We start from the raw sequence: 13,600 nt of genomic DNA, 5'->3' as shown, positions 1-13,600 counted from the left end.
TGAGCACATTAGTTGGTGCCCTTATAGAAGAGGAAACAAATACAATTTTTTGTGTGTAAAATTTGTTCTATACCCACAAAATAAATATTTGTGCCCTTAATTTTGTATCCAAAGCCCTTTTTTTTTGTAGTGAGAGAAGCCACCTTGTCAACTTTTTTCTCTTTTTCTTCCCTATTTTGTCCTCCTTATGTAAATATTATGTATCAAAAGTGAGGGTAAAATTGGAAAAATAAGTATATGATTGTCATTTTCTAAAAAAAAAAAAAGAAAGAAAGAAGGTAAAATAGGAAAAATAGGAATATGCTTGTCATTTTGTCAAAAGGTACAAAATTACTATTTTACCTCCTTTTTTAATCAATAGGATATATCAAAAGTAAGGACAAAATAAAAAATAAAAAAAAAGTTGACAAAAAAAGTTCTGTTAATAATAGTACATAGATTTTAAGAGAACGGCAAGACGGCCAAGACTTTGCACTACTTTATATATGGGCCGACTAGTTACATTTAATTTATTTTCATTTCAAAATTAGTATTTTGCAGGAGTATTATAAGGTTCTACTCATACCAAGATCTCATATTATTTTTATTGTTTTCACTGCGTTATTTCTACATAAATTCTTACATGGATTATTTTGTTATTTTTTTAACCCTATGCTCTTAAAATTAAATTTTTAAAATTTTTATGCACTCAAATGTATAAACACATTGCTCGCTGAAGCATATATCACTTTTAATAACATAAACCAAGATCATCTCTATCTCTTCTCATGGTAAGAGGTAGATCATCTAGATCTATATTACTTAAAGCTGATAGAGGAAGCGTTGAATTAGCAATGTCAAAACAAAGTGACGCGTAAAAACGCTGGAGAATCTCCACTAAAGGATCTGCAGATCGATGCAACAGTGGAGAACTTGCGGGCCATTGTTATAGATAGTAAAATAATGTTATATATATAATCGGTGGAGATTCATGCAAATATATATACAATATAATTAAGTACAAACCATCACCCGAGGCCAGAAAATCCGGGTTTTATGCTGCTTCTTACACCTACAGGTCAGCTCTCAGCTCAGCAGCTCAAGATTGCATCACCAAATCCAAATTATTACTTGTTTGATCAAAATTAAAAAATCGAAAGTATTATTTTGACCAAAAACAAATCCAAATTATACATGATTTTTTTTTCTTCTTTAATTTCAAACATGGAGTAGAGGATTTACAATTTTTAGTGGGGTTACTGCATAATTTGTGGAACAACATGGATGTGATCCAAAGCTTTAATTAGATCTCCTTCTTCTTGGGAAAAGGAGTACTAGAGGGATATCCACAAATAAAACAACAAGAACAACCAATTTTATTCTACTAAGTGGGGTCGGCTGTATGAATTCTAAAATACCACTACACTTAGTTTTGAGCCAAGTCTTTCTTTAGCTCTAATATACTTCATATCTTTTCTTAAGGTTTCTTTCCCAGTATTCTTAAGTCTTTCTCTACTGCTTTTGCCCACCCTCCGTCTCATACATGTGCCCAGGTGTTGAAAATATTACTGTTCTCTCATGTCTAATATTCATTTGCAATGCTTCTTCTTGTTTTCTAGGAAAAATAAAAAAGAGTTACTTAAATCTTATATTAGTATATTATTTACTCTAATTACAGCAGGTAAACGACTGTCATATGACTCATATCCAGCAAGCCGGCCAATACTTGAGAAAGTTTTATTCTAATTAATGCATAATATTTTTTTCCCTAATTAATGCATAATATTTTTTTTTCCCTAATAAACACTATTTTTTTTTCTTTCTTTATAAAAAAATTATGAAAGGGTGTTATCCTCCACAAGAATATTGTTTCTGAAAATTTGTATTGACTCTTGATTTTTTATTTTGCTTGTTTGGACTGTCGGGATGTGTTATCACTCGTTTCATATGACAGCAACCAAAGAGTTTTCATGGCAGGCCAGTCCCTACTGTTTGAAGACTTGTTTTTTCTTTCTAATTACAAAATTAATTTGTTTAACGAGAAAGAAACATAACGTTGAAGAATGCCCTACAAAGTTGCGTCTCTTTTTTTGTCTGTGTAGTTAAGCTAGAGAAAATTTTCAATGTGCCAGAAACACAACTTTATCCACTAACTATTCTCGACACAGCTAGGTAGGGTTTCCTAGCGAGGCAAGCCAGTGGAACAATAGGCCCCAAATAATGTCTGCATGCGATTGTATGGTCAATTGAAGGTGCCCATTTTCTCAAGTAATTGTTGATTGCTTTTCATGGAACTTCTAAATCTGTGCAACTACAAATTCAGTTCACACAGCTAGTTGCCAATTTTTATTTCATTTTTATCGAAATTTCCAGTTTTGCTTTGTAATTCTTAGCTTTCATAACCCGCTTGGGTCAGCACACTAGTAAGGGTATGTGGAAATGATGTCGTGATCGGTAGGAGTTTGAGTTTAAGGGTTCAGAATTCTTATTTGCAACAACAACAAAAATGCTTATATTTCTATAAAAGCAAGAAAAAATATAGATATTATCGAAATTTGTCAAAGTGGGCTTTGATATTTCTCAATCTATATGTCATGACACAATGACAAATAATCCAAACCCAAATTGTTAATGACTCAATAATAAGAATTGAAGCGAATTGTTATTTACACTATGCTATTTTATTTGATCATCTTTGTCATCTATGGTTTAGTATGTTTTTTTTTCCTGGTGAGGAAAGAAGTAATGGCAGGTATGTGAGGAACAAAAAATGGCTTACCACTTAGTAGCAACGACAATAATACAGATACCGCAAGCTTTATTTAGTTTATAGGTGGATATTTAAGTCCCTGATCAATCTATAACTCAATTCTAAAAATGCGCCTCTTTCAACATTGAAAAAATAAGTATTATTATACTAAAAGCTAGTTCATGTCCATTACCTTATATTTGTTTGTTAATCAAGTCCTCAGCCTAATAATTCACTCACTACGATTGAGTGTGTGAGTGTGTGATGCTAATACAAACTCTAGTTAATGCCAACACTGACTATAAATTGTAAACTTTGCCGCGAAAATCTCATTTTTGCATGGATGATACTGTCCTTTGATCTTTTTCGATTAATTCAATCCGATACCGAAAATTGAAAAAAAAATGTTTCAAAAAAAAAAGAGTATGTGAATATCACGAACTTTTTTTTTTTTTTTTTTTGAAACCCAGAATATCACGAACTTTTGCAAAGAGAAAGAGAGCAAAACGCAAACACTAGCTTAAACTATTTGAAAGAGTGGACGTAAACGTGAAACCGAAGTCCACGCTTTTTCTCCCGTTTCCCGCGAAAATCTCAACGGTCTAAAAATAACGAAACCCTTTCTTCCCAATTTGCGTCCCTTCTCTCTCCCACCCTCTCACCCCCACGCCATTGTACGGATTTCTCCATCCTTCTCTCTCTCTCTCTCTCTCTCTCTCTCTCTCTCTCTCTCTCTCAACACTCCATCAAATCACATCATCAATTGATCAAGGTTATGAAAATTTGAATTTCAGAAATTCTCTCTTAAGTTTTCGCAAACAATTTTCGATCTTCGTGTGCGTGTGGGCGTGGAGATCAGTACCACGAGGTTCCACACCGCGGAATCCGAGTTTAAACCCGGAGTCCACCATGGAAGATGAATAGAATAATCCCCACGCCGGCCGCTAAATTCCGCCCCCTCTACACCGACCCTAACTCCGCCGACGTCTCCACCTCCGCCGTGCCCGACGAACAGAACCCGCTCACAATCCTATGGAACCACCAAATCCTCGACCCCGACAGCGATATCGTAGCGCATTGGAACCACATCTTCCTCGTCATATGCATTCTGGCCCTCTTCGTCGACCCTCTCTATTTCTACCTGCCTTGGGTCGGCGACACAGCTTGCTTGACCACCGACAACCAGCTCGCCGTCGTCGTCACCTGCTTCCGCACGCTCACCGACCTCTTCTACCTCCTCCACATGATCATCAAGTTCCGCACCGCCTATGTCAATCCCAGCACTAGGGTTTTCGGCCGCGGTGACCTCGTCATGGACCCCCACCTGATTGCCATCCGCTACTTGAAGTCCGACTTCATTGTCGATCTTGCCGCCACCCTTCCGGTCCCCCAGGCATGGCATTCAAACTTTGATTTGATTAAGTAATTAATTTGTAATACGTTTCATGTCATTGTATTGAATTGAATAACTCGCTAGATTCAAAGTATGTTGAAGGAAGTAACGGAGCCAAGCTTCCCAATTTTGTACAAGTTGAAGTAGATGATGAATTGGTTACGAAAGAAATGGATAATTGGACAAAATATGGAAGTTGGCTTCATTTTAGTGATTCGTCTAATATGATCGAATTCTAGCCAAATTTCGGAAGTTAGGGCTCGTTTAGGAGTTGATTCTGCACTTTAAACACGTGAGGGTTGTTTCTCCATAAAATCAATTTAGCGATTTCTAAAGTGATTTACGGAGAAGCATATGAGAGAGGTGCTTAGTGATTCTGGCCTTCTTAGAAATGGGATTCATTAATGAGAAGCCACAGGAGAGGTACTTCAACATAGCCTCTCGATATCCTATCCAATCGTAGCCACCAAACATGGGCAATTTTAATTTGTGATTCCCTTTGATTGCTTGCAAGAATCGTGTTTCTAGTTGACACCGATAAATTAGTTTGGAATGATTCTCCAGAAAGCGTAGTAGAGTATTGCTTTTGAGGTTTTGTAAACAAAAGTTTGCTTTGCTTGACTTGTTGCGCAGCTTGTAATCTGGTTGGTGATTCCAGCAACGAGGAATTCGAGAGCTGATCATGCCAACAACACTCTGGCACTGTTCGTTTTGATTCAGTACATTCCTCGGATCTTCCTCATCTTCCCGTTGAATCAACGTATCATAAAGACAACCGGTGTTGTAGCAAAGACTGCGTGGGCAGGAGCTGCATACAATCTCCTCCTCTTTGTTCTAGCCGGCCATGTAAGCAACAAAGCAATCATCCATTAATTGTTTACTTCTGATAAACTCATCAATGCAGCTAATTACTTTGGTTAAGTTAATTCAACACTAATTCCCTTTGCTGCTATAGATAGTTGGATCTGTCTGGTATATATCTTCCATAGGGCGGCAGTTCTCTTGCTGGAAATCCTATTGTAAAGAGGAGAACTCGAAAAGGATTGTTTCTTGCCTCACAAGTTTTCTGGATTGTAGTAGTACAGAACTACCAGAACGGAAGTACTGGGTCAACGTCACCGAAGTCGTTAAAAGTTGTGATGCAAATAATGAGAAAGCCAAATTTAAGTTCGGAATTTTTGGGGATGCTTTCAAGAGTGATGTTGCTACTACAAAGGACTTCTATCCAAAGTATCTGTATTGTTTGTGGTGGGGTTTAAGAAACTTAAGGTATCATTCTACTTAAATGTTATAACTCTGTAACTGCTATGTTACGCGAATCTTTGCTGTCCATTTGTTTTCTGTGGAGAAATCTAAGCTGCATCTGTATTCACTTCTGACCATGTTCGATTACTGAATCGATTTTGAAATCTGTATTCCTGGAAATAGTTTGACAAATGATTTTCTCAACCAATGCTCTATAATTGGCCTTAGAAATAAATATACAGATACGTAAGATATACATCGAGTTCCATCGATCTAGTTGATCATGATTAATTGCTTTAGGAACACATACATATAGTCGTGCACACATGAATGATGCACCTACATAATAACTATTGACAACACACACACACACTCGTGATCTTTGGAGAAACCTTTTCTCTTTTTCGGTTATTCTTGTCAAGAAAGAATCGATGAATGCCGGACTTCAAGCGTTTTAAGATAGTATTTTCATGTACTCTACCGTTGTTAGTCCTGATACGGTCCTTTCTCTTTGTAGTTCATATGGGCAGACTCTGAAGACGAGCACGTACTTTTGGGAGATAATGTTTTCCATTACACTATGTCTCACTGGTCTAATTCTGTTCTCATTATTGATTGGCAACATGCAGGTATTGTATGACCTTTCAGCACCAGTACTATTTATGTAGTTGTATGTTGATCGTGTCAGGGTTGCAGTTATATAGATCGACTGCGATTTGATGAAAAGTGTTTGCAAATACTGATGCTGTCTAACTGATACTTGCTTTTCCCTTGTTTCAGACTTATCTGCAATCAATGTCGATAAAATTCGAAGAATGGAGGATTAAGCTAAAAGATACTGAGGAGTGGATGAGGCATCGGCAGTTACCTGAGGATTTGCGCGAACGTGTTCGTAGATTTATGCAGTACAAATGGTTTGCCACACGAGGAGTTGATGAAGAATCCATATTGCGGTCATTACCTTTAGACCTCTGCCATGAAATCCAGCGGCACTTATGCCTTTCGCTTGTTCGTCGTGTAAGTCTCTGTCATGAAACCCAAAACCCTATCAGTGGATCAATGGATTATGTATGCAACTAAAGCAGTTGAATTTTCGCAAATGGAGGTATTTCTACTTTGATAAATCCGATTCTGTTATTTTTCAGGTTCCTTTTTTTTCACAAATGGATGATCAGCTTCTCGATGCCATATGCGAACGTCTTGTCTCATCCTTGAGTATCCAAGGCACGCATATAGTTCAAGAGGGTGATCCAGTAAATGAGATGCTGTTTATCATTCGAGGGAAACTCGAGAGCTCCACAACCAATGGAGGGAGGTCCGGGTTCTTTAACTCCATCGCTCTTGGACCTGGGGACTTCTGCGGCGAGGAACTGCTGACATGGGCCTTGATGCCAAGCTCTAGTCTCAACTTGCCTTCATCCACGCGGACAGTTAGAGCTCTTACCGAAGTTGAAGCTTTTGCACTTCGAGCGGAGGACCTTAAATTTGTTGCTGGGCAATTCAAACGCCTTCACAGCAAGAAACTACAGCATGCCTTTAGGTACTATTCCCACCAATGGAGGACATGGGGTGCTTGCTTTATCCAAGCCGCTTGGAGAAGGTTTAAGAAGCGAAAGATGACTAGGGACTTGGCTATGCAGGAGAGCTTCTACTATATGCAAAATCCAGGCCAAGAGGAAGACGGTTACTACTACTATGACGAAGAACAAGCAGGTGGAAATTATGAGGGTGATGCGAGTGGTGAGAGATCAGGAGAGACTGCAAGCAATTCAGGCCAAGGCCAACATCTTGGGGTCACATTTCTCGCTTCCAAGTTTGCTGCAAATACAAAACGCGGAATTGCACAGAAAGCGCAGGTGGTTGAAGCTGCTTCTCCCAGTTTGGACATGCCTCGGTTGTTAAAGCCAGATGAACCTGATTTCTCTGCAGATTGAGACAATATACGAAAATGAATGATCAGGGAACAGGAAAACGATCTAACGAAAGAATAGTTAGGAACAAAAATTTGTTACAATGACGTAAATTTATACTGCAGTTAGATTAGCAATGACCATCAGTTTTCTAGTTCTATAATGTTAAATTATTCGCTCTTATATATCGGTATAATGACCTGTAATAGATTAAATGTATTAACTACTGTTCTCCAAGATTCTAGCTTATGGTATTTGAATTTAGTAGCTAAAATTAATTTTCAACCTAAATTGCGATACAAGCGTGCTGTGACGCTCTTGCTTGTGGCCATTTTGGACTTAATATTCGGAAATCCATCAAGGTTGTAACGCATTATGCAGAAGGTGCAGGTTAACCACAATGGGATCTTTCATGCTCGAAAGTGCAAAACATTTGGCTTTTACGAACACACTGGATGAGTGCGCGCTAGAGGACTGCGAATTTACAGCTTCAGTAACTATTTGCAGGTGAAGGATGCTGCCTACTACTCCGGAAAGAGACTAGCAAGTTCGATCATAATTTCGTAGTACCTCTGAATTTCCGTATCCACGTTGTACAGTTGAGCATGGAAATACTTGTACATCTGTAAGTTCTATGAACTTCTACTATTTCATAATTCCAAATTTTGTCATTTTAGTTTACCAACGCCTGCATTTAGAATGCTGGTTTTAAACTCACGCACACGTCCACACGCGAATTTGATGCAGAATCACAAATGCATTTGTATTCTGCTAATAGTATTGACATATTGTTACGAGAGTAAAATTGAACTATGAACACTAAAAAAAGCATTCTCATAACAATTTATAAGTTAATAGTTTCTGTTTCTGTTTCTATTTCTGTTTCGGGAATTTAAACTGTCAATACGAGAAGCTAGCATCTGGTGAATCTTCAGGAGTAGAGGCCTTTGCATGCGTTGATATGTCATGCGCCTCCTGTAATCTCACAACAATTTGCTGCATTGACGGTCTTTGTTGTTTGAGTGCTGTGCATGAGAGAGCCAGCTGAAGCGTCAGATTAAACGCTTCTTCTGAGTATTCCCCATCAAGTTTAGGATCGGCAAATTCATTGATGCTGCCATCTCGGTTGAGGACCTTTGCCTAGCAAGTAGAAAGAACAGATTGAATCAATGCCGGAAAACTTATGTAATCAATTTGAAAGAGAAAAAAAAAGATTGTGGGAGGAAATGGTGATTTTCTGACCTGTTTATTTAATGGCATTGGAGTGTTCAGATTCATGTTGATAACTTTCTTCCCCGATAGGATCTGCAGAAGTACGATTCCAAAGCTGTAGACATCTCCTGATGAATTTACGTGGTTGTTGTTCCGATAGTCAGGATCAACGTACCCGAAAGTTCCTCTCACTTCTGAACTGACATAGGTTTCTCCCAGCTCAATAATCTTGGAGAGTCCAAAGTCTGATAGCTTTGCTTCAAAATTCTCCCCAAGGAGAATGTTTGTTGGCTGCAACAAGAAAAAATACCATCTTAGAGAGTCCAACTTTCTCATTCATTTAGGGTGACACTGTTCAGTTGGATCCTCATACCTTGATATCGCGATGGACGATGCAGCCTTCTGGATACGTGTGGAGGAACGATAGACCTCGAGCGCTATCAATTGCAATCTCAAGCCTGTGGATCCAGGACAGGTTCCTATCTTTCCCTGTTGTTTAGTTACCACATTAATTTATTAACCTCCACAAAACCTTTAGTTTGAAAAGCTAAAAAATTTCGTGTCAAGGCAAAAGAATACCGAAAATCCATTCTGAGAGGTTTCCGTTGGGACAAAGCTCATAGACAAGGAAGCACTCATCTTCGTTTGCACAATAACCTAGCAAAGTAACAAGGTTCGGGTGTCTGATGTGCGATAAGCTTGTAACTTCTCTGGCAAATGTCTCCACATTTCCGTCATTGATAGTGTGCTTAACTGCTACACGCTGATTGTTTGATAGTACGCCTTTATACACCTTTCCTGTTATATTATGAACAAAATATATATAAATTATAAATCATCAGATTATACGATATCTATGTTGGTTTTACATCATCTTTTATTTAGATTCTTACCAGCAGTTCCTTCGCCGATGAAATTTGTTGGGCTTAGATTGTCTGTAGCAGAATAGACTTCCTTGATAGGAATTTTTGGACAGCCTGAGTCCTCGAAGATTGCTTCCTTAAATGCTGCTGTTTACGTACAAATCAGGCTTAATTAGTATGCACCATATGCTAATTGCAGCTTAGATTTGGTGTTGATGTAGCTGTGAATGAATTAGTGTCTGGCATACCGGCTTTTTTGGGTGGTGGTGGAGTTGATTTGGTACGTTTCTTGGACAAAATGCAGGCAGCTAGTACTACAAAAACAAAGGCAACCACGACGCCTCCTCCAATCATAATCCATAAACCTAGTTCCATCAAGTATCGTAATTGTTAGTGAAAGAACCTGGTTTTCAGTATTGAAAATGTGAGTATTGATTCGGTGATGGAGGAAGCCTTACCTTTACTGAATTTCCTGTGACCCTTCGGCGGTTGATCATCTGCCAAGGAGAAAAACATCATGTACAAACAACTTTTAATGAATCAATACACGCGCATTGTGAGAAGTTTTATCAGGCTACATACCAGAGAAGCCTTCTTGTGACCCAAGGCAACTATAAACTGCAAGAAGATGCCCTTTATCTTCAAGTTTAATGCTTGTATACGACACCAGCACTGCGAACCTGCAAACATTAGTTTGAGATTCCAAAGATTCTGCATCCCAGGACGATGAACGCAATGGTCCTATGTCTTCCCAACTCTTCACACAAGAACCGCACATCTGCCCCTTTTTTCCATCAGAAAACGGGAATCCACACTTCCTCTCCAAACCTTTCAACTTGTCGCCCAATCTATTCCTAACTTCAGCGACAGAGAAGTCAGAGCAGCCACCGGCACCACTTGTCAACTTCTCAATCCCACAGCCGAAAACATCCTTCTGCAAATTTTTCATGGAAGCCAAGCAAACCCCCTGCTCGGCAGAGTCGAGGTATATCAACCCTGTTTGATTCGCGCGCTGCCCCAACGCGTAGAGGTAGTCATTGAACGCTGATGCGCAGCAGTCTTTGTGCAGAAACCCTCCCCAGTCCCCTTCTTCGCAAGTTGAATTTGGAGACGGGGATGATCCCAAATCAAAATGAAGGCTGCAGTTGGACTCAGAAGGCATAGCAGCAGCAAAGCCAGCGGTGGTGATCAGTATGAAGATTGTAGCATAAACAAAAACTTGTTTCGCCATTTTCGGACCAGAGGGAAACGATGAGAGAGAGAGAGAGAGAGAGAGAGAGAGAGAGAGAGAGAGATGAGGTCTAATGTGAAGACAGTTGAAAGAGTTTGGATGCATCGCTTGTACGAATCAAAAGAGGAATATTTGGAGGGTTTTGCTGCCGGCCTAAAGTCCAATGCAAGCAAAGCTGAATTGAACTCGAGATATTTGGCGGGTAGTTTAACGATGGAAAACGTCGCTGTTTGATTCATTCTGTGTTTTTGGCTCTGTCTCTCTGTGTTGATGAAAACTTCTGAAGCGTACAAGGCAGACGGAAACTGACGGCCGTTGTGACAGTTAGTGACAGTTACTGGTGGTGAAAAAAAGTGCTTCTCTTTGGACACAAGGGAAAAGGCCTTTTTTCATCCTGTCACTGTGATTAGCAGCAAGTTTATGGTAGGATTTTCAACTTTTAAGTCCTCAAATCTAAAGTTTAATTTCTCATTGTCTATAAGAAGTCTTCAAATCAGCGCTTATCATTGCCATTATCTACTACTAGCCTTTATGCACCTGCTGATGCGTTCGCAAGAAGTTTTTTTGAATCACGTGCGTTACGGACGACTTACAGATTTTTAACCAAATGTGTTAAGTATGACTTACAAATTTCTATTTTGTTGCCGATATTCAGATCTGCCTAGATATTTTATTACAGATTCCCACGGTGCGGGGTTGCCATACCATATCCACTCGATCACAGTTACACTTATATGTGGGGATTTTTTCCATCTCTAAGTAAATAAGAAATAAGAATTGAAATTATTTTAATTCTTGAATTTTATGCGTTTACTAATATATGGATGAGAGAATTATCTCACTACTTAACTTTTTTTTCAAATTTATGTACACGTAAAAAATAAATAAATAAATGCACGTTTCCTCTTAAATACCGAAAAATAAGAAATCAGATCGACAACATATACTAGTTGTTCTGATTGTATTTTCATCATTGTCAAATGTTAAAGCTTTTCAATTCTCATTTTGTAATTGGCCAATTCCTCTAAACTTTTCTAATATTAATTTTTTCCATAAGATTAAAACCATATTTTTTCAGAAAAGCAATGTGAAGAATATCAAAGATATTTGAGAAAGGTATATAAAAAGAAAAAGAAAAAGAGGTAAAAGCACAAGCCAATAAATCAGTCCTTGAGTTAGAAGAACAAGAAATCTCTGAAGCCTGGATCGCCCTTGACCAGTTACTAGTAATTCCCTCTCTCTCTCTCTCTCACGTTAGGTAAGGGTTCTGAAAGAGATCGGTGAATTCAATTTAGGGTTTTGCGATAATCTAACTCAAAAGTTTGCATCTTGATAAAGTTCAATTATTTGGTTCTGAATCTGAGCTTGGTTATTGGTTAATTGATTGCAGATTTGTGAGCTCTGTCAAATGGAGAAGGATCAGAAGGTTGCATCGGAAGAAGACCCCAAGATCGATTTGTTCGAAGACGACGACGAGTTTGAGGAATTCAACATCAATGAAGGTAATTTTTGGAACCCTAATTTTGTTTATTATCTGTAGTTATATATATTTTTTAGTAGTTAGTAGGTATGCAGCTATTTGTTCTGTAATTGCTTCCAATTACTTCATAGAATTGATAAACTGAAGTGGGTTTGTTTCGATTAACTTCTTGCTATTATTTTTAAACTTATAAGATCGTCCTGCTACTTTTACTTGCGAAACCGATTCGTTGTGAGGAGCGTGTAATTCGTATATCCTAGCATTATCTTAGCATACAGTCCATCTAGTCTGGTCTTTGAAGATAATGATGATTGCGAAATAAGTGCGAGAGGAACCTCCTGATTTCGTGTTGTGTTATCTTCGATTGTTGTATGAAATATCCAAGCCTGTAAATTGATTTTGGCATCAGAGCACCAACACCCCGCGATGATGCTAAGGAGGTTACTTGTTGAGACAGATGGCATTGATTCTTTGTGCTAAACAGGATATTTGGTTTCGTTTTAGGATGCAGCGGCGGCATCTATGTTTTGTATTTTGTAATTGAGGCAGCCTTCAGTAGATATTATTTTCAGGATATGAAACAGCGGTTTGCGAAATAACAAGGTTTGAACTTGGATGTTACAACGCGATGAAGTCATACAAAGATGTGTTTAGTTATAAACTATGACTACAGATTGTGTTTGGTGGAATACATTCTTCCATTTAGGCTTCACCTTTTCATTTTAATGAACTTTGCGTTTATGAAAACTATTAAGTTGAACGGGATATACACAATGGGTTTTCTCCCTTAGTTACTGATAGGATAAAGCATTATCTTAAATTTTTATAATTTCTTTTTGTTATTGACTTGGTTCCTGTGTTTATGCGGGCAGAGTGGGATGAGAAGGAAGAAGAGATAGATTCAACACCACAACAATGGGAGGATGATTGGGATGATGATGATGTCAACGATGATTTCTCTCTGCAGCTGAAGACAGAACTCGAGAGCAACGCTGAGAAGAGTTAAGTTCATGTCTCATTGGCTTCCTTCCTAATGAACTTCATGATCGTAGTGATTCGGTATAACCTAGTATGCCTGTGATTTGGTGGGTAGCCAAGCCCTTTCATTAGAGTACCAAAAACTGCAGTATTTACCGTTGTTGTTTAAAGATAATCGACTTGCAAGATTTCAGTAACTCATTATGTTCGGAATCATGAAGAGTGAGGAGCACCACGTAACTATGTTCTCTCGATTATCATTCTGTTTTTGAATGTGGTCAGTTTCTTGCTTTTGAAGTTTATGTATGAGTCAGTAGTTAAGAAATTTATAGGCTTCGAATGGAATTTCGTCTAACGTGCTGTAGGACGAAGCTTCTAACTGCATGCATCACTTTCATGGCTATCTCTACAGCTTCAGATCCCCTTCTTCCTCTTCGATTTCTTCATCTACGCTGTCGACTATCTCACTGTTCGTCTGCTCAGTCTCTTTCTGTAATGCCCTCCCATCTTCCCCCTAATCTTCGAACCCATGCGATAGCTATGACCTTCTTCCCCGATTT

At 38.5% G+C, this 13,600-nt stretch overlaps 3 protein-coding genes across 4 annotated transcripts; 2 read left to right on the top strand and 1 right to left on the bottom strand.

The window, feature by feature from the left end:
* The first annotated feature begins 3,432 nt into the window (after nt 1-3,432).
* LOC103964002 (cyclic nucleotide-gated ion channel 18) lies at nt 3,433-7,495 on the top strand. The gene is made up of 6 exons (XM_048577539.1): nt 3,433-4,121; nt 4,755-4,967; nt 5,077-5,390; nt 5,884-5,995; nt 6,147-6,383; nt 6,512-7,495. The coding sequence occupies exons 1-6, from the start codon at nt 3,645-3,647 to the stop codon at nt 7,298-7,300; spliced, it is 2,142 nt and encodes a 713-aa protein (XP_048433496.1). The 5' UTR covers nt 3,433-3,644; the 3' UTR covers nt 7,301-7,495.
* A 681-nt stretch (nt 7,496-8,176) lies between these two features.
* Nucleotides 8,177-10,582, bottom strand: LOC108868435 (proline-rich receptor-like protein kinase PERK3). The gene is made up of 8 exons (XM_048577634.1): nt 9,934-10,582; nt 9,810-9,848; nt 9,600-9,716; nt 9,382-9,498; nt 9,068-9,286; nt 8,862-8,977; nt 8,519-8,779; nt 8,177-8,416 (listed from the first exon to the last, which is right to left on the bottom strand). Exons 1-8 carry the CDS (start codon nt 10,580-10,582, stop codon nt 8,177-8,179), a joined length of 1,758 nt encoding a protein of 585 aa, XP_048433591.1.
* A 1,038-nt stretch (nt 10,583-11,620) lies between these two features.
* LOC125474334 (protein DELETION OF SUV3 SUPPRESSOR 1(I)-like) lies at nt 11,621-13,297 on the top strand. Of its 2 annotated transcripts, none has more exons than XM_048577872.1 (3): nt 11,621-11,808; nt 11,973-12,084; nt 12,935-13,297. In XM_048577872.1, exons 2-3 carry the CDS (start codon nt 11,991-11,993, stop codon nt 13,066-13,068), a joined length of 228 nt encoding a protein of 75 aa, XP_048433829.1. In that variant the 5' UTR covers nt 11,621-11,808; nt 11,973-11,990; the 3' UTR covers nt 13,069-13,297. The 2 variants fall into 2 exon arrangements, with proteins under 2 accessions (XP_048433829.1, XP_048433828.1); XM_048577871.1 differs by having other exon boundaries at nt 11,655-11,840.
* The last annotated feature ends 303 nt before the right edge of the window (nt 13,298-13,600 follow it).

The sequence above is a fragment of a genome, unplaced genomic scaffold (assembly GCF_019419815.1).
Source record: "Pyrus x bretschneideri cultivar Hongxiangsu unplaced genomic scaffold, Pyrus_bretschneideri_v1 Contig12, whole genome shotgun sequence".
Taxonomy (NCBI): Eukaryota; Viridiplantae; Streptophyta; class Magnoliopsida; order Rosales; family Rosaceae; genus Pyrus; species Pyrus x bretschneideri.
This window is presented reverse-complemented; position numbering and strand designations above follow the sequence as displayed.